This window comes from Phacochoerus africanus, chromosome 11 (assembly GCF_016906955.1).
Source record: "Phacochoerus africanus isolate WHEZ1 chromosome 11, ROS_Pafr_v1, whole genome shotgun sequence".
In the NCBI taxonomy this organism is placed as follows: Eukaryota; Metazoa; Chordata; class Mammalia; order Artiodactyla; family Suidae; genus Phacochoerus; species Phacochoerus africanus.
In genome coordinates, this window is record NC_062554.1 from 131,104,750 (window position 1) to 131,127,326 (window position 22,577).

General features: G+C 38.9%; 1 protein-coding gene across 9 annotated transcripts in view; it reads right to left on the minus strand.

The window, feature by feature from the left end:
* RCOR3 (REST corepressor 3) overlaps positions 1–22,577 on the minus strand; it is a 57,236-nt gene that overhangs the window by 19,332 nt on the left and 15,327 nt on the right. For 8 of the 9 annotated variants that reach the window (XR_007130959.1, XM_047753976.1, XM_047753971.1 and 5 more), the window contains 4 exons: positions 21,091–21,215; positions 20,277–20,355; positions 8,052–8,270; positions 2,715–2,792 (listed from right to left, as the gene is read on the minus strand). Coding sequence is in view for 8 of the 9 variants with exons in the window: in XM_047753976.1 (XP_047609932.1) it covers positions 2,715–2,792; positions 8,052–8,270; positions 20,277–20,355; positions 21,091–21,215 (501 nt within the window). In the remaining variant the exon portion in view is untranslated. The remainder of the gene's footprint in view (positions 1–2,714; positions 2,793–8,051; positions 8,271–20,276; positions 20,356–21,090; positions 21,216–22,577) is intronic. The other variant, XM_047753972.1, reaches the window with a different exon arrangement.

The following is a 22,577-nucleotide window of genomic DNA, read 5'->3' on the forward strand; positions in this document are numbered from 1 at the left end:
ATTTTTTTTCCCCCTAAATGAAAATAACAAATACAACTACCTGAATAAGTAAAGCATCTTCGTAACTGGTTTTGTTTCGTTTTGTTTTTTCTGTGTGTGTGTGCGTTTTGTCTTTTTAGGGCTGCACCTGTGGCATATGCAATTTCCCAGTCTAGGGGTCGAATCGGCGCTGTGGCTGCCAGCCTACACCACAGTCACAGCAACACAAGATCTGAGCCACATCTGCAACCTACACCACAGCTCACGTCAATGCCAGATTCTTAACCCACTGAGCAGGGCCAGGGATCAAACCCGCGTCCTCATGAATACTAGTTGGATTCATTTCCGCTGTGCCACAACGGGAATTCCCTTTCGTTTACTTCCAGTTGAGTTATACCATTTAGTAGCCTATTGATTAAAAGGTTAATAAAGTTCTTTTATTAGGTATTAGGTTACTAGCTAACCTAAGGTTAAGGGGATAGATTAGATGATTTTTCAAGGTCTTTGGTATGACTGTTAATCTAAGATATTGAAATTTATCTATTCAGGTTGCTCTCTCCTGTAAAACAATAGGAATAATAAGATAAATATAAATATATACTGGGCATTTTCCAGATGATAAAACATATATATATAGTTTTCAAGTCATGTGAGTTCAATAAACCAAGCTCGAAGTAATATACAAATTTCAGTGTACGGATGGTGTGTTACGACTTTGGTCCTTTCGTTTTGATCATTATTTATAAAGCAAGGGTTGTAAGAGATGCTTGATAATTTCTAACCCAGTAACTGCATTTAAATGTGAGAATCTAATACACGTTTTTACTGTTATACGAAAAATGTAAGAGGCAGCATGGTATTAATCCAGGACTCCATTTAGACTCTAAGAATCTAAAACATAGTTTCACTACTTACTAGATGTGTGATCTTCTTGTTTTTGTTTTTTGGTTTTGGTTTTGGTTTTTGCTTTTTATGGCCGAACCCCTGGCATACAGAGGTTCCCAAGCTAGGGACTGAATTGGAGCTGCAGCTTCTGGTCTACACCACAGCCACAGCGACTTAGGATCTGAGCCGCATCTGTGACCTACACCACAGCTCACAGCAATGCTGGATCCATAACCCACTGAATGAGGCCAGGGATCGGACCCGAATCCTCATGGATGCTAGTCAGATTCGCTTTCGTTGAGCCATGACGGGAACTCCCTAGATGTGTGATCTTGATCAAGTCAGTTAACCTCTCTGAGGCCCAGCTTCCCCACGTATAATAAATGAGACTATTCTGCAATTTCCTGGAACATTTGAGATTAGAATTTCATTTCCTTGAAAATTTGGTAGACTTCTGTAAAACTGCCTCAGCCAACTATTTTCTTAGAAAAATGTTAATTGTTCCCTCATTTACTTAATGGTTATAAATTATTCATTTTCTTTCTTTTTAAGACAACTGGTAAGCCATTTTTTCCCTAGGAATTTCTCAGCTTTGTTTAAATTTTCAAACTTATAGCCATAAAGTTCTTCAAGATATTCTCATAATGTTTTCAATATCTGCTATATTTTTAATTTTAAATTACAAACGCAGGCATTTTAAGTTTTTTGCTTTTATGCATTTTAATGTATAATTAAATATTAAATTAATTTCGACACAAAATTTAAAATGATTTTTGTTGCAATAATTTAACATAAAATAAAGCAGCATTCTTTGTATTCTACTGTCTTTACTTAAATGTCACTAGAATGTTTCAGTTTACCTGTGGGTTTGGAATGAGACAGTGGTCTAGGCACATTTCATTCCTTGCCACTACCTAACCTTCTTGAAAGAGACTATTCAAAACAAAACCAACTTCCTTTATGATGATTTTTCCTTTTTCTGAAAGATTCTAATGAGTAAGATGGCATATGGTGTGTTAGTTCTGAAGCACTACTCCTCTGCCTCCCCCCAGCCCCAGACGTATTTCATTTGCAGATATTTCAGTCAACCTGTGACGGGGGTGGAGGGAATCTCATTAGGACCAAATAGAATTATTTGATTATTACATTTATAGAAAAGCAGGATATGAAGCATAACACAGGAGTCTTAATAAAGAAAAAAAGGTCTTATAGTAGAAGCTTCTATAAAAAGACTTGATTGGACTTTGAGCATTGAAGAGCTCCCTTAATTGTCACAAATTCAAACACATAGTAAGTTTTCGCTGAAGTACAAGTAAGACTTGAGAAAACGGTCAATCTAGATCTTGTTTCTCGATTTCACGTTTTCTGATATATGAGTGCAAGAATGTAAGTCCCATATATTAAAATTCTAATTGGAAACCTGAGCCAAAAGTCAAATATCCAAAATAAAAATAAAATTGTGTTAAAATGAGCTCCTTTTCTTGTGACCTTTTTTTTCCTGTTACCAATTTACACAGGTGGGAAATGGCTCTGAATAAACACTGCTATAGACCCCAAAGTACACCTTCTCATCTCACATGAACTGGGCCTATCAGTATAGCTACTTTCCCTAATTACCCTGCTTGATAGGAAGTGCCAAGGACAGGAAGGACATGATTTAACTTACATCATCAGCCAAGTCTCAAAAGACTAACTATCCAAATGACAAAGAGAGACATAATAAATTACCCATATTACGAAACCTTCAACGTATTAACAATACAGATAATCAAAACAGTAGCTGAACACTGGATAACTCGGAGAATGAGGTGTCACCATACTCTGTCACATACACTCTTACAATGACATACCTCGGGAGGTTTGAACTCCTCAATTCCACCTTCCATTTTCTGTTTAAGCGCACTGTTCACTTGCTTAGCATTCTGAACCTTCAACAAAATAACCCAAAATATGAATCAGATCATGTGCTTAGGTGAAGTTTTGAGTACTCAGTAAATGAAAAGGATATGTATCAAAACCCCGTCAAATTTTAGTTCAGGAGGATGGAACACTTACCACACTTAGAGGGTGAAACAACGTTCATTCGACAAACTTACACATCAAGTATATACCCACCTAACAGACTGACACAGTTCACCAAGTACATAGCATCTGAACATCTGTAACAATGGCTCTTGTACTTCAAGACAACAGGTATATGCAAGAATTAAATTTCACCAATATTTCTCATTACCATAATGCTTTGATCAAAAAACAATTATTCCAATAAGAATCACAATGATGAGGGTGGATCATATTTATTGGGTGTTTACAATGTTAAACATCATTGTTGGTGCTTTCTATGTAATTAATCACACGACATTCTGTGAAGTAGTACAACCTGACATGCATTCTCAAAGCCACTGAACTCTACACAAAATTGCACAATAAAGATGACAGGGCTTATAGGGAAAAGGAGCTTGGGATAAAACACTCAAAAACTTCATCAATGACAGAGAAGAAAAGATAGAAACCAAATAAAAATGATAGCACCATTTCTACACACTCTAAATGGTAAAGAAATTCACAGCTGCCACCATAAAGATGGTACTTTACCTTTAAGGGTGGCTTACCTAAGTGAGTATCAAAATAACTACAGCTTGTGAGTTATTGGGAAAGGGCAGAAGGGTTATTTGAAATCAAATGAAAAGTTTTAACACTGGATGTGGATGTAGATGGCACATAACACGCAGTAATCGAGGTAGGTGGTGCACATGTGAACTGTGTGGGTATGTACTCAGCTACAGGCAGGGTTTCCACTAACAAAAATTACATGTAAGCAAATGCAAAATGCACATTATGCTCAAACTGCTCCTTAGAATATCAATTGTGTTGAAACCAATTCATGTTTTCAAAACAAGCATTATAGCAGAACTAACTTTATTCCTATTGTAATCATTTTACAGATGAGGAAGGTAAGGCACAAAGAAGTTAAGAAACTCCCCAGGCTATAAAAATAGAAGGCATGGAGTTCCTCTCATGGCGCAGTGGTTAACAAATCCGACTAGGAACCATGAGGTTGCAGGTTCCATCCCTGGCCTTGCTCAGTGGGTTAAGGATCCAGCATTGCCGTGAGCTGTGGTGTAGGTCGCAGACGTTGCTGTGGCTCTGGTGTAGGCCGGCAGCTACAGCCCCTATTAGACCCCTAGACTCGGAACCTCCATATGCCATGGGAGCGGCCCTAGAAAAGACAAAAAACAAAACAAAACAAAACAAAAAAAAACCTTAATTAAAAAAAAATTAAAAAAAAAAGAAAGAAATAGGAGGCAGATCCTGATTTTGAACGATGCCAAGTTTTTGTTGTTATTGTTGTTGTTGTTTTTTGCTTTTTAGGACCATACCCACAGCATATGGAGGTTCCCAGGCTAGGGGTCAAATCAGAGCTGTAGCTGCCGACCTATGCCACAGCCACAGTAACGTGGGATCCGAGCAGCATCTGTGACCTACACCACAGCTCACAGAAATGCCAGATCCTTAACCCACTGAGTGAGGCCAGGGATCGAACCTGCATCCTCATGGATGCTAGTCAGATTGTTTCCTCTGAGCCACGGCTGGAACTCCTCAAGTATTAAACTACTATTCAACCAGCAACTAGAATATTAAGGGTTACGGATTTTTTTGGTTGTTGCTTTGTTTACTTTTTTTCCTGTTTTTGTTTTTCCAGTATGGCCAATCAGATATTTACAAAGTGATTTGCAATTTTTTTTTCCCCACCCGAGATCTTAAAAACATAGCTAGAATGTATGAATCTAGGTTGGTTCAAATGTCATTAGCTGATCAGTCAGGTTGGATAGATATTCAGAGATAAAGTGTGAAGTCTCAGTTTTTAAACATTTCATAAATTATGTGGGAGATAAATAAATATACAAGTATGCTAAGTGCTAGAACACCTAAGCTAGTCTTGGAGAGAGAAAGTGAGTAAGTGTGTTTGTATGTGTGTTAGTAGGTGTGGGGAGTGCGGAAGATTAGGGAAAGTTTTCCAGAAGAGATGACACTTTAAGAGTTTGAAGGGATGAATAACAATGAAGCAGGGAGACAAGACTGTAGGGAAGAAATGCTTTCCAGGCAGAATAGCATTTAGGAAGACAGGAAAGCCCTAAAGCACAGGCAAGCAGCTAGGATGGCGCCAGATCAAAGAACCTGAATTCTGCCTAAAGGGTGAATGGATTTTTACCTAAAGGATTTTTAAGCAAGGGAGCAACATAACCATATTTGCCTTTTATAGAGATACTTCCAGTAGTAATCTGGAGAACAGAATGGAGTGAAGAGGAAGGAAATTAATTTAACAATTCAAGTGAGAAATACTGAGGCCTTCGGTTGAGATGGTAGGACTGAAGGAATGGTGGTGGTGGTGGCTGCATGCAGAGATGGGCTAAAGAAAGAACCTGGAATCAAAATGGACACATCCCGGAAAACAACTGACTGTCAGAATTAGAGAGAAGAAGGAACCAGGAAGAACTCTTCGGTCCCCAGCTGGAATAACCGAGTGTATGTGGTGCCAGGCGCCCAGATAAGGAAGGCAAAAGGAGGAAGCGATAACTAGGTGGACAGGGAAGGATTCAGTCTGGATACTGTTCAGGAGATGTGTGTGGGATATAAAGGTGGTAGAATTTATAAACCCAAGAGTGCAAACCTTTACTATGTTACACATCAAATGAATATCCAAGAAAGGAGCTTAAAGCTTTCAAAAAGTTCCTTTATAAAAATCAATGAAAACAGTCTACAAGTGAAGCAGTAGTAAAGGAACAGCATTGAGGATTAAGTAAGATTATAGGTGACTGAGTACATTTTATTCCTTCATTATTTAAAAAAATCCTGAGCACTTTTACAATATTGTAGGCAAAGCGTTTCAGAAGTTCTCTAAAGAGAAGGAGAGCTGTGGGTTTGAAGGTGGGAGCCTTGCACACATTCATGGTTCAACTAAAGGCAAAGCATTCAATCGAATGGATTCTATATATAGGGTCCTAACAGTTAAAAGGAAGGAGGAGTTCTTGTTATGGAGCAGTGGAAACAATCTGACTAGTATCCATGGGGATGTGGGTTTGATCCCTGGCCTCGCTCACTGCGTCGGGGATCTGGCATTACCGTGAGCTGTGGTGTAGGTCTGCAGCTGCAGCTCCGATTAGACCACTCGTCTGGGAATTTCCATATGCCAAGGGTTTAGCACTAAAGAAAAAAAAAAAAGTTAAAAGAAAGGAATTCTAAGAAGGGAGAAGTTGCTGTTAAGGAGATAAGAAGCAAGACCTGGCAACTTGTTCATTAACAATCCCCTTTTTTTTTTTTGGCCACACCCCTGCATGCAGAAGTTCCCAGGCTCAGAATTGAACCCATGCCACAGCAGCGACCCAAGCCACAGCAGCGACCCAAGCCACAGCAGTGACAATGCCAGATCCTTAACCTGTTAGGCCACCAGGCAATCTTACGTTGCTTTTTCAGTGGCAGAACTGGGATAGGACGTGGGGCGAAAACTAGATTGGAAGCCTCTGCGAATAAGTGGCGGTAAGAAAGCAGAGGAAGCTAATGTGGTAGATCTTAATTCAGCAAGTTTGCTGGAGAAGAAAAGAGAAATAGAAAGGCAGTTTGGATGAGTAACCAGGGTCAAGGGATACTTGGGATAGAGAAAAACTATCTTGGTTCCACACTGTACTGCTTCGAGGTTCTTACATCATATCTGAAGGGCTATAATACGAACTCTAAGGGTGCATATTGGGATATCTAAGCAAGAAGGATACTGTAAGCCAAGGGTACATATTGTAATCTCTAGAGCCACTACTTAAAAAAAAATGAAGAGATATGGCTAAAAACCACAAATATGCCCATGTTGTATCTTTTTGAAATCCTTCAGTGGTTTCCTAACTCATGATGAATTTTGAATTTCTTAACATGACCTTTCTATAAATTCCTGTCACCTTTGCTGTAACCTACTAAAGGCAGGTAGAAATTAAGAGCTTTAAGAGGAGTGATCTTGATTATACCAGAATTATAAAAAGATAATAATGACAACAATGTGTAACATGGAGCTGAAGAGCGGTGGACAGCAAGGGGAATCAAAAAGACAGTTATGTCAGATAAGAGGTGATAAAGGCCTGAACAAGGGTAGCAGGGATGAGATTAAAAATACAGGGACTGATTTAAACGAAATTTCAGAGATAAAACTCACATAACTTACCACTTGGGTGTGTATGTGTTGGGGGAGTGATAAAGGCAAGGGGTGAGTCAGAGATGATTCTGATGTTTCAACAGACTGGGAACAGAGAAAAAAATCTTTTGGGGGTTAGATGAGATGTCTAGCAGGTAGCTGGAAATGTGGCTACAGAGCCTGAGAAAAGCCACGGCTTGAGAAGTAGACTCAGAAGTCACTGGCAAATGGTGTAAGGTTGGTTAATATAGACCCAAGGAGTACAGACTTAGAAGAGTACCTAAAACAACAACAGAAACAAACAAATAAATAAATAAAGGAAAAGAGGACCGAGAAAGGCCAGAGACACCGATTTAACTGAGTACATACATGCGCTACAGGCACTCATGTTTCAGCACTTGCATACACTACCTTGTTTAATTCCTTCCAACCACCATATGGTCATCCTCATCTCAAGAGGAGGAAACTGAAGTTGAGAGAAGTTAAACAGCTCCCCTAGGGCTACACAGGAAGTAGATGTACACCTAGGGTTAGACTTCAGGATCACTGACTCTAGAACCTAACTCTTTACCTGCCTACCCTAAGGGTACTTTCACGAGGCTGCTGCTGCCACTACTGGTGATAATGGTGACAATGAGGAGGCAGCCATTATTCGCTGAGCATTCAAAATGTGCCAAACACTGCCGAACAACCTGTGTGAATCATCTCAAACAATTCCCTACAACCTACAAGAGAAATATGATTACTATCTCAAATTTTATAGGTAAAAAATGGACGCTTAAGAGAGATTCTATTATATCCCAAGATCACAGAGCTAATGGGAAGAGATACTGGGATTCAAATCTAGAATGAACAGAGGCATCATGTAATTTGGAAACAAGGCAAATAAAAAACAAAGCTTATGTAAATGGGTGGCTGAGAAAACCTCCAAAAAGCCTGAATTTACTGAGGTAAAAGCAGATAAGCAAAACGGATAGAATCATTAAAAATAAAATTGTTATAAAAATACCTGACGTTTTAAAGAGATCAACTCCATGTCCAGTTGCCTCAGGATGGTGTTGGCTGCACTGGGACTACAGGAAACAGCTACCACATCTTCCTGGGTTAAATACATGCCCTTGGGGGGACGGCACTTAGACCGCTGAGAATGATGGCGGTGCTGTAAACTCTGATACTCTCTCCTCCCCAGTCCAATCTTGCTAGTTTGGACAGGCTGATCAGCATTACCCTGGAAGAATATAGATAGAGTAAACACTCATTTGGTTTTTCACCCATGTATAAATTGAAAACAGTCTATTACCAGTAGAAGTATCTGTTACACTAAGGACACCTACGAAATACTTCTAATCAATTTTATCACACATGAGTCCAAACTCACTCACACACACAGAAGCCCATCAGTTAGGGAAAATAAACATATGACATAACCGTATCTTTGATTAAGCCACTCAACACAATGTTTGGTTTCTACACCCAGACGACTACGAACAGAAGAAAAGCTAAAGTGGACTCTAAACTATTTGTTTGCTTTCAAGATTTCAAGATGGGGTATAATATCCCTCAGCAATAAAGGGCAGGGGGAGAAAAAAACCTATAATTCATTAAGAGCAAAGTTTTGAAAGAAAGTAAAAAAAGGGGCAAATAAGGAATCATGACAAGTAGCAGATTAGACAACTGGTAAAGAAATAACATTTCATTACATCACTTTAGAGTTGCTGAAAGAGAACTTATGCCTTTAAAAATTAAAAAAAGGCAGAGCGTTATTCCAAGTCTATCTGTGAATAACATAAAATTCAAATTTGCATTTTGGGAGAGGTTAGAAAAGTTCCAATGATGATCACTGTGCGCTCTTAAGTAGGATTTCACTGTAAGTTGCAATATTCTTCACAGTGTGATGTAAAAATACAACGTTATTCTGTGATTCTGAGAGAGGATCCATTAGAAATTGTGTCCTTTAGGTTGAAGGCTATTTTACTGAAAAGATTTAATAATCCAATTCTTTGGAAAAGGAACTCCAAGTAAAAGTCATAAAATGATTGTATACTGAAATATAATCCACTTTGTTTCTTGAAAATCAACTCAAAGCAACACATGGTAGATTTGAGATTCAGGGAAACTCTTCCAAGTATAGCACTCCTAAAATTGCTGGATCAAGTATTTTTTAAAAAATCTTTTAAAACCATTTCTGAGCTGGCAGAGAAGTAAGGAAATCCTTCAGAGACCAAAAAGGATGAGAGAGCAGGAATCCAGAGGGATAAGTGAGTACGCAGGAGCTGACATTTGCCTAAAGCATAGGCTTCAATGACCAATAGGTACAGGGCACAGGTGTTAAAGCCGGAACTCTGGAAGGGGACTTCATCATCATGCCAAGTAAGAAAAATGCCCCTGCCCTGCAGAGGGAGAGGATAATTAAAGAAAGTCATGCCTACTTCATCTTTGGCTGAATGAAAAGGAAACAAACAAATAATCAACAAAACAAACAAAGAACAAACTCTTCTAAAAATCCCTAACCATAGGCATAGATTTGGGGACTAAATTTGCATGATCTGTCTGGCCTGAAAAACCCCACATCAAAAATTTACTTTAAAGTGTCTCAGGTTTACAGTAGGGCCTTCAGACACTTAGCAGAAATAAACGAAAACTGTCCCTAGAAGAATGCACTATAAACCTAAGTCTCAAACACTTTCCACAAATATGTTCCAAGGAAAATGAGCTCACAACCACAAACTGCCAAACAAACCCCATGAGCGAAACACAGCAGAAAGCAAATAACCTTTATATCTGCAAGGGTTGCAGATTATTAGAATTACTGGATAAAGAGAATACAATAAGTGTGTTACATGTGTATAAAGACGTGAAAGCCAGAATTGAAAATATGAAATATACTCATAAGGAATAAGACCATCAAAACTGACCAAGCAGAATGCAGAAGAACTAAATAGAACATCTAGAAATAAATAAATAAATAAATATATATATATATATATATATACAATTAAGATTAGAAACGCAATGGATGGATTACTTAGCATTTTAGACAGGGCACAAAAGAAAATTAGTGACTTCACTGAGGGGGAGGGAGTGGGAGGGACTGGGAGTTTGGGGTTAGTAGATGCAAACTATTACCTTTAGAATGGATAAGTAATGAGGTTGTTCTGTATAGAACAGGGAACTATATCCAATCTCTAGTGATAGAGCATAATGGAAGGAAATATGAGAAAAAGAATGCATGTATACATACATATGTATGCATATATATATGTATTTTTGTACAGCAATTGACAGAACTTTGTAAATCAACTACACTTTAATTTTAAAAATTAAGAAAAAATACCTTTATCAACTGCAAAAAAATAAAATTAGTGACTTTGAATGTATGTATGAGAAAAATACCCACAACATAGTAGAGAAATACGTAAAGACAAGAGGATAGAAAATACGAGTGGCTAAGAGACACGTGAAAAGTCCATCGCATCTCTAAAAGTATCCCTCAGAGGAAGAACAAAGAGAATGAGGGAGAAGCTATTCAAAGAAGCAACAAATGAGAGTTTTACAGAACTTAAGACCAATTCAGAAAGTACAAATGAATCCAAAGCAAGTTTAAAAAAAGAAATCCATACTCGGATACATCAAAGTGAAACTACAAAACATTAAAGACAAAGAAGAGATCATAAAAGTAAAGCCAAGAGCTGCATTATCTCCAAAGGAAGGACAAGCAAAATTCTCTGAAGCAATGACAGACATCAGAAGCAACAAAATAATATCTTCAAATAATATCTGTTAACCTAGGAGTCTAACCCCAGCAAAACTAAGGCTTTAAGAACAAGGAAGAAAGAGACATCTCAGACATTCCCAAACGGACTGTGCGTATAACCAATAGACTCTCACCAAATTAATCTGTAAAAGATATACTTCAGGAGTTCCCATCATGGTGCAGTGGAAACAACTCTGACTGGGAACCATGAAGTTGCAGGTTCAATCCCTGGCCTTGCTCAGTGGGTTAAGGATCCGGCGTTGCTGTGAGCTGTGGTGTAGGTCACAGACGCAGCTCAGATCTGGCCTTGCTGTGGCTGTGCGTAGGCCAGCAGCTATAACTCTGATTTGACCCCTTGCCTGGGAACCTCCACATGACGTGGAAAATTATTTTCAAAGAAAGAAAGAATGGTGAGCAAAATAAACTAAGCATGTGGGTAAATCTAAATTGACACTAACTATATGTTTAATTTGAGATATTAGAAAAACAAGACGTAACTAAAACTGGACAAATACAGCATATAAGTTAGGAGGGTAGTGGTTGAAGTCAAAGCATTCTAAGGGCTTTACATTAATCAGAAACTCATTAAAAGCACCAATATTAGACTTAAAGTTAAATATGCAGGATAAAATTTCCAGGGTACACAATAAGAACAGAGAGTCAAAAACATTCCAAACTAATAGATAGTAAAAAAAAAAAAAAGTTAAGCAAGAGATGGTTTCTTAATCCAAAAAGAAAGCCATAAAGAAAAAGCAGGTCAAATAGAAAGTAAAAATAAGAAAGATAATACAAATATCAATGATCACGACCAGTATTAAAGAGCTAAACTCTCTAGATAAAACATAAAATCCCACTTACATGCGCCTGTAAGTCACACACTTAAAATGGGAGGACACAGGAAAGTTTAAATAATAAAGATACACCAGACAAACACTTAACAAAAGAAAGATGGTAAAGAAAATCAGACAAGATAATTTGTAAACAGAAGACATTACAATTGATGAAAAGGGAGTTCCCGTCATGGAGCAGTGGTTAACGAATCTGACTAGGAACCATGAGGTTGCAGGTTCGGTCCCTGCCCTTGCTCAGTGGGTTAACGATCCGGCGTTGCCGTGAGCTGTGGTGTAGGTTGCAGACTCGGCTCGGATCCCGAGTTGCTGTGGCTCTGGCGTAGGCCAGTGGCTACAGCTCCGATTCAACCCCTAGCCTGGGAACCTCCATATGCCTCGGGAGCAGTCCAAGAAATAGCAACAACAACAACAACAACAATAACAAAAAAAAAGATGAAAGGGTCATTACATATTGATAGGAAGCTCAATTCTACAAGCTAAAAGAATTTCAGACTTCTATGCACCTAATAACAATAGTTTCAAAATATAAAAAGTATTACCTCTCAATAATTCATCAGATAAGCACATGAAAACTGACATAAAACAACTAGCAAATAGGGAAGCAGTAACAGAATATTGTCACAGAACTGACAGGCTTCAATTAAGACACATAAAAATCCTGTGACCAATAATTAGACTGTGTATTAGGTACATATGTAAAAACATTTATGAAAATTCAACATTCTAGACTTGGAGGTTTGAAAACATGTCTTCAGATTCCTCAAAATTCCAGTCATTCAGAAGTGGGGCTCCTTATCCTGTTCTCCTTCATTTTGGACCAACTTTAGTAATTCACTTATAATCAACAGAATGCAGTACTTGTGACACCGAGTAACTTCTCTTTTTTTTTTTTTTTGCCTTTTCTAGGGCCGCACCCACGGCGTATGGAGGTTCCTAGGCTAGGCGTTGAATTGCAGCTGTAGCCACTGGCCTACACCACAGCCACAGCAACTTGGGACCCGAGCCGCCTCTTTGATCTACACCACAGCTCACGGCAACGCTGGATCCCTAACCCACTGAGCAAGGGCAGGGATCGAACCTGCAACCTCATGGTTCCTAGTCGGATTTGTTAAACACTGAGCCATGGACAGGAACTCCAACACTGACTAACTTCTAGGGCTAGGCCAGAAATGGCTGGGAAGCTTCTACGTGGTGCTTTGGGGATGATTACTGTGGGATAAGAAGAAGATTACTCAGGGACCACCAGGCTACAGAGGAATGCTAGGTGATAGCTAGCATACCAGCTACCAGTCATGTGAGCAAGTCAACAACCTTTAGCGACATTCTTGATGGTGAAACATAAAATTCACTCTAAAATCAGGAATACAATAAAAATATTTGCTATCATAACCTCTCTTCAACATTACACTGGTGATTCTAACCAGTCCAGTAAGGGAAGAAATAAAAGGTATTATAAGGATTGAAAAGAAAGAAAACTGCTATAATTTTCAAATAATATAAATCTCTACACAGGAAATGCAAACTAATCTACACACAGTTAAATAAAGATTTCATTTTTCTCCAGTTTATATGCAGAGTCAATAGAACATCAAGTAAGGCTTTCCTAGGAATCTCAAGTTTGAAGAGCAAAGGTCCAAGAACAGCCAAGGACCTTATCCTTAAGAAGTACTACCAAATAGGAGTTCCCATCGTGCCTCAGTGGTTAACAAATCTGACTAGGAACTATGAGGTTGCGAGTTCAATCCCTGGCATTGCTCAGTGGGTTAAGGATCCGGCATTGCCGTGAGCTGTGGTGTAGGTTGCAGACGCGGCTTGGACCCTGCGTTGCTGTGGCTCCGGCGTAGACCGGTGGCTACAGCTCTGATTGGACCCCTAGCCTGGGAACCTCCATATGCTGCAGGAGCAACCCAAGAAATGGCAAAAAGACAAAAAAAAAAAAAGTAGTACTATCACATAATGGGACTTATTCTAGAGACCACCAAGACTTAGGATGAAATTAGAGTAATTAAGACACTGTGGGAGTTCCCATTGTGGCTAAGTGGTAACAAACCCAACTAGTATCCATGAGGACATGGGTTTGATCCCTGGGCTTGATCAGTGGGTTAAGGATCCAGCATTGCTATGAGCTGTGGTACAGGTCACAGATGCAGCTTGGATCCTGCATTGCTGTGGCTGTGGTGTAGGCAGGCAGCTACAACTCTGATTCGAACCCTAGCTCAGGAACTTCCATATGCCTCGGGGGTGGGGGCCCTAAAAAGGGAAAAAACAAACAAACAAAAAAACCAGACATTGTGGTGCTGGCAAGAGATATTTAACTGACAAGAGGAGCAAATAAGAAAGCCATGCATATACATAGAAACCCGATATATGATAAAGCTGACATGGCAGACCAGTTGAAAGAGATGAACTCATTTGCAAACTAGAAAACAAATAAATAAAAATGAGTCTCTTACAATACGAACGAAACCTAATTACAAAAAGATCAAGGACATAAGTGTAAAACGCAAAACTTTAAAACTTAAAAAGTATAAAAGAATACTGAACTTTGAATATTTACATGCTTTTGATAAAATAGCTATTTGTCAAAAGCATGTAAAGAGATTAAAAAAGATAAATCAGGAACTGCTAAAAGATCTCTGCAACACATTTTTTTTTTTTTTGCTTCTTAGGGCAGGATAGAAGCATTACTTTTTGTTCATTTCCATCTGCTTTTTTTTTTTTTTTTTTTTTTTAAAGGCCCTCACCCACGGCATATGGAAGTTCTCAGGCTAGGGTTGAATTAGAGCTACAGCTGCCGGCCTACACCATAGCCACAGCAATGCAGGATCTGAGCTGCATCTGTGCTACACCACAGCTCCCAGCAATGCCAGATCCCTGACCAAATGAGCGAGGCCAGGGATCAAACCCGAATCCTCATGGATACTAATCAGATTCATTTCTGCTGTGCCACACGGGAACTCTACATTTAACCAAAGAATTAATATCCAAAATATTTAAGAAATTCAGTAAGAAAAAAAATTTTTAATACGTTATGTCTTCTTCTTAAAGGCAAAAACAAACAATTGATTAAAAAAAAGCATTAAAAAAGATACAGTAGACAATAAACAGATGGAAAATAATCAGCATCATTAGTAATTCGATGAATGAACTGAGAATACAATAAGGTATTTAACAGATTTACCAGATTTTTTTTTTTCTTTTTAGGGCTGTACCCATGGCATATGGAGGTACCCAGGCTAGGGGTCTAATTGGAGCTGCAGCTGCTGGCCTACACCACAGCCAGAGTAATTTGGGATCTGAGCTGTGTCTGTGACCTATACCAGAGCTCATGGCAACACTGGATCCTTAACCCACTGAGAAAGGCCAGGGATCAAACCCTCATCCACATGGATACTGGTCAGGTTCGCTACTGCTGAGCCACAACAGGCACTCCAGATTTATCAGATTTCTAACATCTTGAAAGCCTGATCATATAAAGTACTGGCAAGGAAGTAGATAATGAGTACTTTAGAGCCCAACGGAAGTACATCAAATGCAGAAAATAATTTGCCATTACTTAGTAAAGCTAAACACGGTTACACCCTAAAATAGAGTGACTCTACTCCAGGCAATCCTAGGGCGTTACCACGCACTAAGTCACTGCTGGCATTTTGGTGGAACGACCTATGCTGTGTATTTCAGAACAACTGGCATCACTCTCCCACTGTATGGCAGTGGTGCCCTTTAACCAAAAACACGTCCATCATTTTTAAATGCCCCTTCCGTAGGTGACTGAACCTAGCTGAGAAGCACGGTCCCAAAGGAACCCATACATATATATGTATCCAGGATATGTTCTCATCAGTATTAATCATAATAATAAAAAGCTAGAAATGATGTCCACTGATTAGAGAATGGCTAAGCGATGGCACATGCATACAACGGAACAGTATAATAGCAATGGAAATGACTTGTGAAAACAGGTTGGAAAACAACAAAAAAAAAATGGAGGTAGCTGGAGAATACGTACAATATAATCCTATTTAAATAAAGTCTGAAATGGACAAAACTGAATGTGAGTTGCTAAGATACATAACTTTGTGACAAAACTATAAAAAGGGAGTGAATAATCGATTAATTTTCAAATAGAGTCTCTTTCTCAAGACAGAGGTTCCTACTGGAGAGAAGGGGGATGCGGTAAAGAAAATACACAGGACTTCTGTTTCTTAAGCTCAGTGATGGACACACTGGTGTTTGGTTTTGTTTTTTATTATTATTATTCTTTAAACTGTATATAGTCTACGGTATTAATAGTTCATAATATTTAAAAGTTAAAAAAGAGAAAAAAACCTTTTCCATATAATGTGTCAACAACATGCAGAAACAGCTATAAAGACGTGTGTTAAAGGCAATAACATAGTATCATTCCCTGCCTGGTGTCCCTACCACGTGTGAAAGATGGAATGATCCCACTGACATAAGGTGCCAGTCCAGGACCACAACCTTGCAGAGTGTTTTTTTTTTGGTTTTTTTGTTTTGTTTTGTTTTGTTTTTTGTCTTTTGTCTTTTTTGTTGTTGTTGTTGTTGCTATTTCTTGGGCCGCTCCCGTGGCATATGGAGGTTCCCAGGCTAGGGGTTGAATCGGAGCTGTAGCTGCCAGCCTACGCCAGAGCCACAGCAACTCGGGATCCGAGCCGCGTCTGCAACCTACACCACAGCTCACAGCAACGCCGGATCGTTAACCCACTGAGCAAGGGCAGGGACCGAACCCGCAACCTCATGGTTCCTAGTCGGATTCGTTAACCACTGCGCCACGACGGGAACTCCTGCAGAGTGTTTTTAACACTTTGTTGCTGTTTTTTACTTTTTTGGCTGCACCATCAGCATATGGAAGATCCCAAGCCAGGGACCAAATCGAAGCCACAGATAAAGACCTACGCTGGACCCTTAACCCACTGCACCACAGCAGGAACTCCTGTTTTTAACACTTTTTAATTTATACTCCTCACACTGTATTTGCTAATAGGAGGAGATGACAGGCAAACAAAAGACCAAATGTGTAAATATCATCTTCCATAGTTGAGCAAAACAGTATTCCACATACACACATTTTCTAGATAACTAAACCCAAATCCCTAACCTCTCATATTTGTACAGTAATAATCAAGAGTTTATAACATGCTTTCTCATTTGTTACCAATAAGTTTGACTGAATGCCTACTGCATACAAGGCCCTGTAGGTAGGACACAATTCTTGCTCTTTAAGCGCCTACCACCCAGGGACAGGCGGGTGGGTGAGGGGAGACCAGATGTAAATAAGTACCACCCAGCTCAATGAATATTGCGATAGGTTTAAAGAAAAACAGGGAGGTGGTCAATTCAAGATAGGGCACAAGAGAGATCACGGACAAGTAGAGTTACGAGGACTATGCCAGGCAGATTTGGGAAGAAAGGGAATTCTCGAAAAAAATGGGCTGGAGTGCTCTTGTGGCACAGTGAGTCAAGGATCCAGCACTGTCACTACTGCAGCTTGGGTTGCAGCTGTGGCCGGGGTTTGATCCCTGGCTCAGGAACTTCCATATGCTGCAAGTACAGCAAAAACAAAAACAAAGACAAACAAAAAAAAACCAAACACCTGAAACCCTCTTAGTAAACTGAAAATAAGTGGGGTGGGGTAGGGAATGCCTAACTAGAAAGAGTGTTTCATCCTTTGGACAAAGCCATGGGAGGGCTGCAAACAGTGAATCTGGTTTTTAAAAGATTACTTTGGCAATAGGTTAAAGGATGGACTAGAAGGTGTGGTGCACAGTCTGGAAGCATGGAGATAAGGTAGATTAAGGTAAATTAAAATGGAAAATTTCAGCAACTCAGAGAACTGAGAACCTAAAAATAAAGCAGTCACATAGAAGAACAAAGAGAAAAGAACAAAATTTACACTTACTTGAGAGAGAATTAAAAACAGTAATGACAAAATGAATACAGTATTTGAGAAAAAGAAGTCACTAAAATTGAGACACAATGGTTAAAACGGTAGGCAGGGATCAAAGAATGGTGTTACAAAAGTCAAAAAGAGATTTTCAGAAGAAAAACAGCTTGAATTAACAGAGGAGGCACAAGGAGAGTACAGTGAACAGCCAGCCACTGGGCCGTTAGGTCACTGCTGACCTCCACCAGCGGTTTCAGGGAAGCCAAGGGACAGAAGTCTGACGGAAGCAAACTCGAGAGTGAAGCACTAAGGAGGGGAGTTCTTTCTAGACTGGCTGAGAGAAAGTCGTGCTTTCCAGTGAAAGACTGGAGCATACTTCTGGGCTGCAATGAAGAAGCTGCGAGTATGGCGAAGAGAAAGGCTAACTGGTGGGAAAAGTCCTAGAGGCAAAATGAAGGGACAGAGAGGCTCCAACAAGCGGTGGCCTTTCTTACTGTGAGAGGAGCAATCAGCAGGGTAATTCCATGTTACGGGATTTGCAACATCAAGCCTGATCCTATCAAGCACGAGCAAGGACGCGGACAAGGAGCACCGTGTGAAGTGCTAGGGGACACCAGACCTGACATGCTACCGAGCTCCGACCTCAAAGACTTACAGTGATTTTAGTATAACTTTATCAGAATGTTCTAAGTGTGAATATATTCAGACAAAAAGGGTAGTAGGTAGCACAGAGGTCAAGCGAAAGGCCGGAAGTTTAAGGGAGTTCCTGCTTGATATTTTCTCAGTGAAGTAGAAAGTGAAGTTACCTGCTAAATTTTTTAGAGGAGTGGAGAGGTGGTAGGTGATGTGTAGAATGGGATGAATGTGCAAATAGCTGCTTATACAATAACTTTTATTCAAGATTTACTATGTCCTGGGTACTGTAATAAGTGTTTTAATGATAAATATTACCTCTTTGATCATCGGAAAAATCCTGTTATTTAAATATTACTGGAGTTCCCGTTGTGGTGCAATGGAAATGGATCCGACTAGTATCCATGAGGATGTGGGTTTGACCCCTGCCCGCACTCGGTGGGTTAAGGATCCAGGATTGCCGTCAACTGCGGTGTAGGGCGCAGCTCGGAGTCTGCGTTGCTGTGACTGTGGCAGAGTCTGGCAGCTGCAGCTCTGATTCGACATCTAGCCTGGGGACTTCCACATGCTGCGGGTGCGGGCCTAAAAAGCAAAAAAGAAAAAAGAAAAGAAAAACAAATGTTACCAACAGAAAAATAAAAAACAAAAAACCGGAAGTTTATAAATTAAAAACAGAGATCCCAAGGACTACCCTGAGACTGCAAACTGCATTTTGTAAGTAGCAACAATGTACATGACTATGCAATTTTCTCCTGCTACTAGCAACTGATCCACATTGTGGGTTTATAGGCTTAGGGAAGGTGTAGCAGAAGAGTAAGAGAAATGGGGAGTTAAAGATACCAGGAAGAGAGCAATTCAAGCAACTTGGGTCTATGGTTCAGGGCGACAAGGAAACCGGGGGGAAAAAAATGAAGGAATCAAGGGACTTGAGAACACTTAGCAGTTGCAAGAAAATCAGTAAAATATCAGGTTGAGGTAAGAGTAGGATTTTAAAATTTTCATTGATGAAAGATGACAAAGACCAGAATGGGCCATGGCATCGCGTTCCTTAAGAGAAGGAACGGGAATCATTAAATTGGCTGAAGTCACAATTTATCTTCGATTTTTCAATGTTATTTTCACTATTCTGCAGTTGCTTATACATCACAAGCCCTTACCAATCAACCTTGGGTCCATTTTCTACAATTATGTAATTGTAACGTAAATGTATTATCATTCCCTGCCTTAATAAAGGAGCATGTTTATCAATTTGAAATCTCTCTCTCTTTTTTTTTTGTCTTTTTGCCTTTTCTAGGGCCGCTCCTGCGGCATATGGAGGTTCCCAGGCTAGGGGTCTAATCGGAGTTGTAACCACTGGCCTACGCCAGAGCCACAGCAACACCGATCCGAGCCACGTCTGCGACCTACATCACAGCTCACGGCAACATAGGATCCTTAACCCACTGAGCAAGGGCGGGGACCGAACCCGCAACCTCATGGTTCCTAGTCGGATTCGTTAACCGCTGCGCCACAACGGGAACTCCCTGAAATGTCTCTTTTTAATGACTTTAAGTCATCGTTACTATCATCATACTGAAGAATCTGCGTGCTTTGCTAGTTGGGGATTCTTCCATTTCTTCCTCTGAGACAGCTTTAAATTTTCACTGCTGTCAATATACCTGGTACTAATTTCTAATTTGCTCTAACATGGAATAAACAAAATGTTTTCCAAAAATTTATATACCTAATATTGTGTCATCTGAGGGTGGTCTGAGTTGTTTTCTATGGTTTAAAGAATAGGGTTGCAACTGTGGCATGGGTTTGATCCCTGGCCTGGCAACTTCCACGTGCTATGGGTGCAGCCAAAAACAAAGAGAATAGGCCTTGTGGCAGGGCTTTTATACTTCTGAGTAGATGAGATAACCCCCAAATTACTTTAATCACTGGTTAATTGGTGTTCTTGATGTTACCGTTTTTCCAAAAACCTCCAATTACTGTTGAAATTTACTACCTCCTAACCTATTGTACAAAAAATTTTTTTTCACATGTACTATTCATTTTTTTTCAAGAGGACTGTAGGACAATTGCAAGCACTCTAATGATCATCATTACCTCCTTCTTGGCTTCTTTTTTGGGATCATAATCACTATCGTTTCCATCCATTGGGTGTGTTTCTTCCACATCATCATCACTGGAAAGAAACGAAGATTAATAAACTTAAGCCACTTCTTTCTATGCTGGTCCAGTACTCTCATCACAAACTGTAATAAACCTTGCAAATACTTTTGCTAAATATTCCCCAAGAGTTGTCCTGGAGAAGACAAGCTTTTGTAATTTAAATTACTTAATATTCTTCTAGGCACACAGAATCATTTTAGCAAACATTTCTAGCTAAAAAACAGAGACCCAATAGGAAAGATATTTAGAAAGAAGTAACATTTGGGAAAAAGGACACATATATTAATATGATATGTAATACTTATTATTTCATTCTCCAGTTGGGAAAATAAAGACAGACAAAAACCAGGAAGCTAAATGATCTGATACTACTAGAAAGACAGCTACAATAACGTAGATCTTAGTTATTCAGATGATTGTGGAAAAATCACCTTCCAGAGACTATACTTAACATATTCAAAAATACAAGTGTTGAACACATCAATACTGAAAGGAAACAACTGTGATTAGTTAAACACAACCCAAATATAACTCAGTTGCAAGATTTGCCGGCTATGATTAACAGTCAAAGAACTGAAGAGAGTTCTTACTATTAAGAATTCTGATCACTCAGTTCTTCTTGTCAGAGCAGAAACATGAATGTAAGAATAAGAAGCATTTACAATGTGCTGTGATAACTGTTTTGCCTTAGAAAATGTAAACAATACAATACAGTGTGCCTGTAACTATATAAAGGACTCCAACCTACCTGTCACCCTGATTATGTCTATTGGCTAGTTTACGAGCCTGACGATCCATCAAGCTTGTTCTAGATCGAGTTTTTTTCCAGGAATAGTAATATTTTACAAGGCTAGCAATTGTCTTATCTGGAAGCTTGAAAAAAAATCATGTTAATATCAGCAAGTTTATTTCATAAGCTCTGATTAACAGCATGAATACCATTTCTGATATTATTCTTTGATACTTAGCAAACAAAGGCAAATAGATGAAAAATATTTTCCCAGGTACCTTTATGACTTATAAGAGCTAAAAAGTACAGCTATCGTCATAGCACCCCACCACACCTAGGCACTGACATTCTGAATAACTATTCCTATTTATCCTGAGCAGGGAAAGAAAAAAAGGATGTGACAAACGCATGTGGTGAGAGGAGACCCAGAGGTCCCCAGCAGTCAGTGTTAATAGTCCACATGTGTCTTCCTTAAAGAGTTACTTAATTTTTTTCCTCTGTAAATTGGATTTTTAAAAATTGGTTTATAATTCATATACTATGAAAGTCACCAGTTTAAAGTGCACAATTCCGTGGTTTTTAGTGTATTTACTAAGTTGTGCAACCCAAACTACTTATTCCCGACGTTTTTATAACCTTGGAAAGAAACCTTAAGCCCATTAACATTCACTCCCTATTCTCCCCTTAACCCAGTCCTTGGCAACTACTAATCTACTTTCTGTCTCTATGGATTTACCTATTCTGGGCATTTCATACAAATAGAATCATACAATATGTGGCCTTTTATGTCTGGCTTCTGTTGCTTAGCATAATGTGTAAAGAAAATCTATTCAATTCTTAACAATGGATTTTTTGAATCATTTTGTTTTAAATCCAGGTTTTAAAATGATAAATGATAAACAGACTTTAGCTACCAAACAGTCTTGGGTATGAAAATGACTAATGATCATGCACTGCTGTGTCATACTGGCAAACAAGGACACACACTCCCGAATAAAAATGCTCTCGTTGATTAAAGAACACACTTAGATATATTTGCAAACATTATCTTAATTTTCATCTATTCAGGTTAAAAGACTTCAATGCAGCAACTTCTCAGATTTATATTATTTTGACACAATAACTAGAGATTTAAGAACTAAAGAGCAGTTTTCCTTTTTTTTAAAAAAAGCAACAGTACTTGAACAATGTTGAAATAATACAGAATTTCTAAAAACTGCTTTTCATATCCAAAGGAATATAAATATGAAAATAAAATCCTTATGTTAAAAAAGAAAACATTTAACATAAAATTGAAATTGCGATTTTTTCTGAAATGAGAAACATAGTTAATAACTGTATTACACACACACTTAAGTCATGGTAAAAGTTACTGTATTATAACAAAATGGCGCATAACCACCGAGCACTAGAGTAGTTGCAGAAAATAAGGCTGTATGCAAATATATCTATTTCAAAACACTTTTAAAAATCAAAATTAGACTGGAAAACTTTTTTTGTGTTTA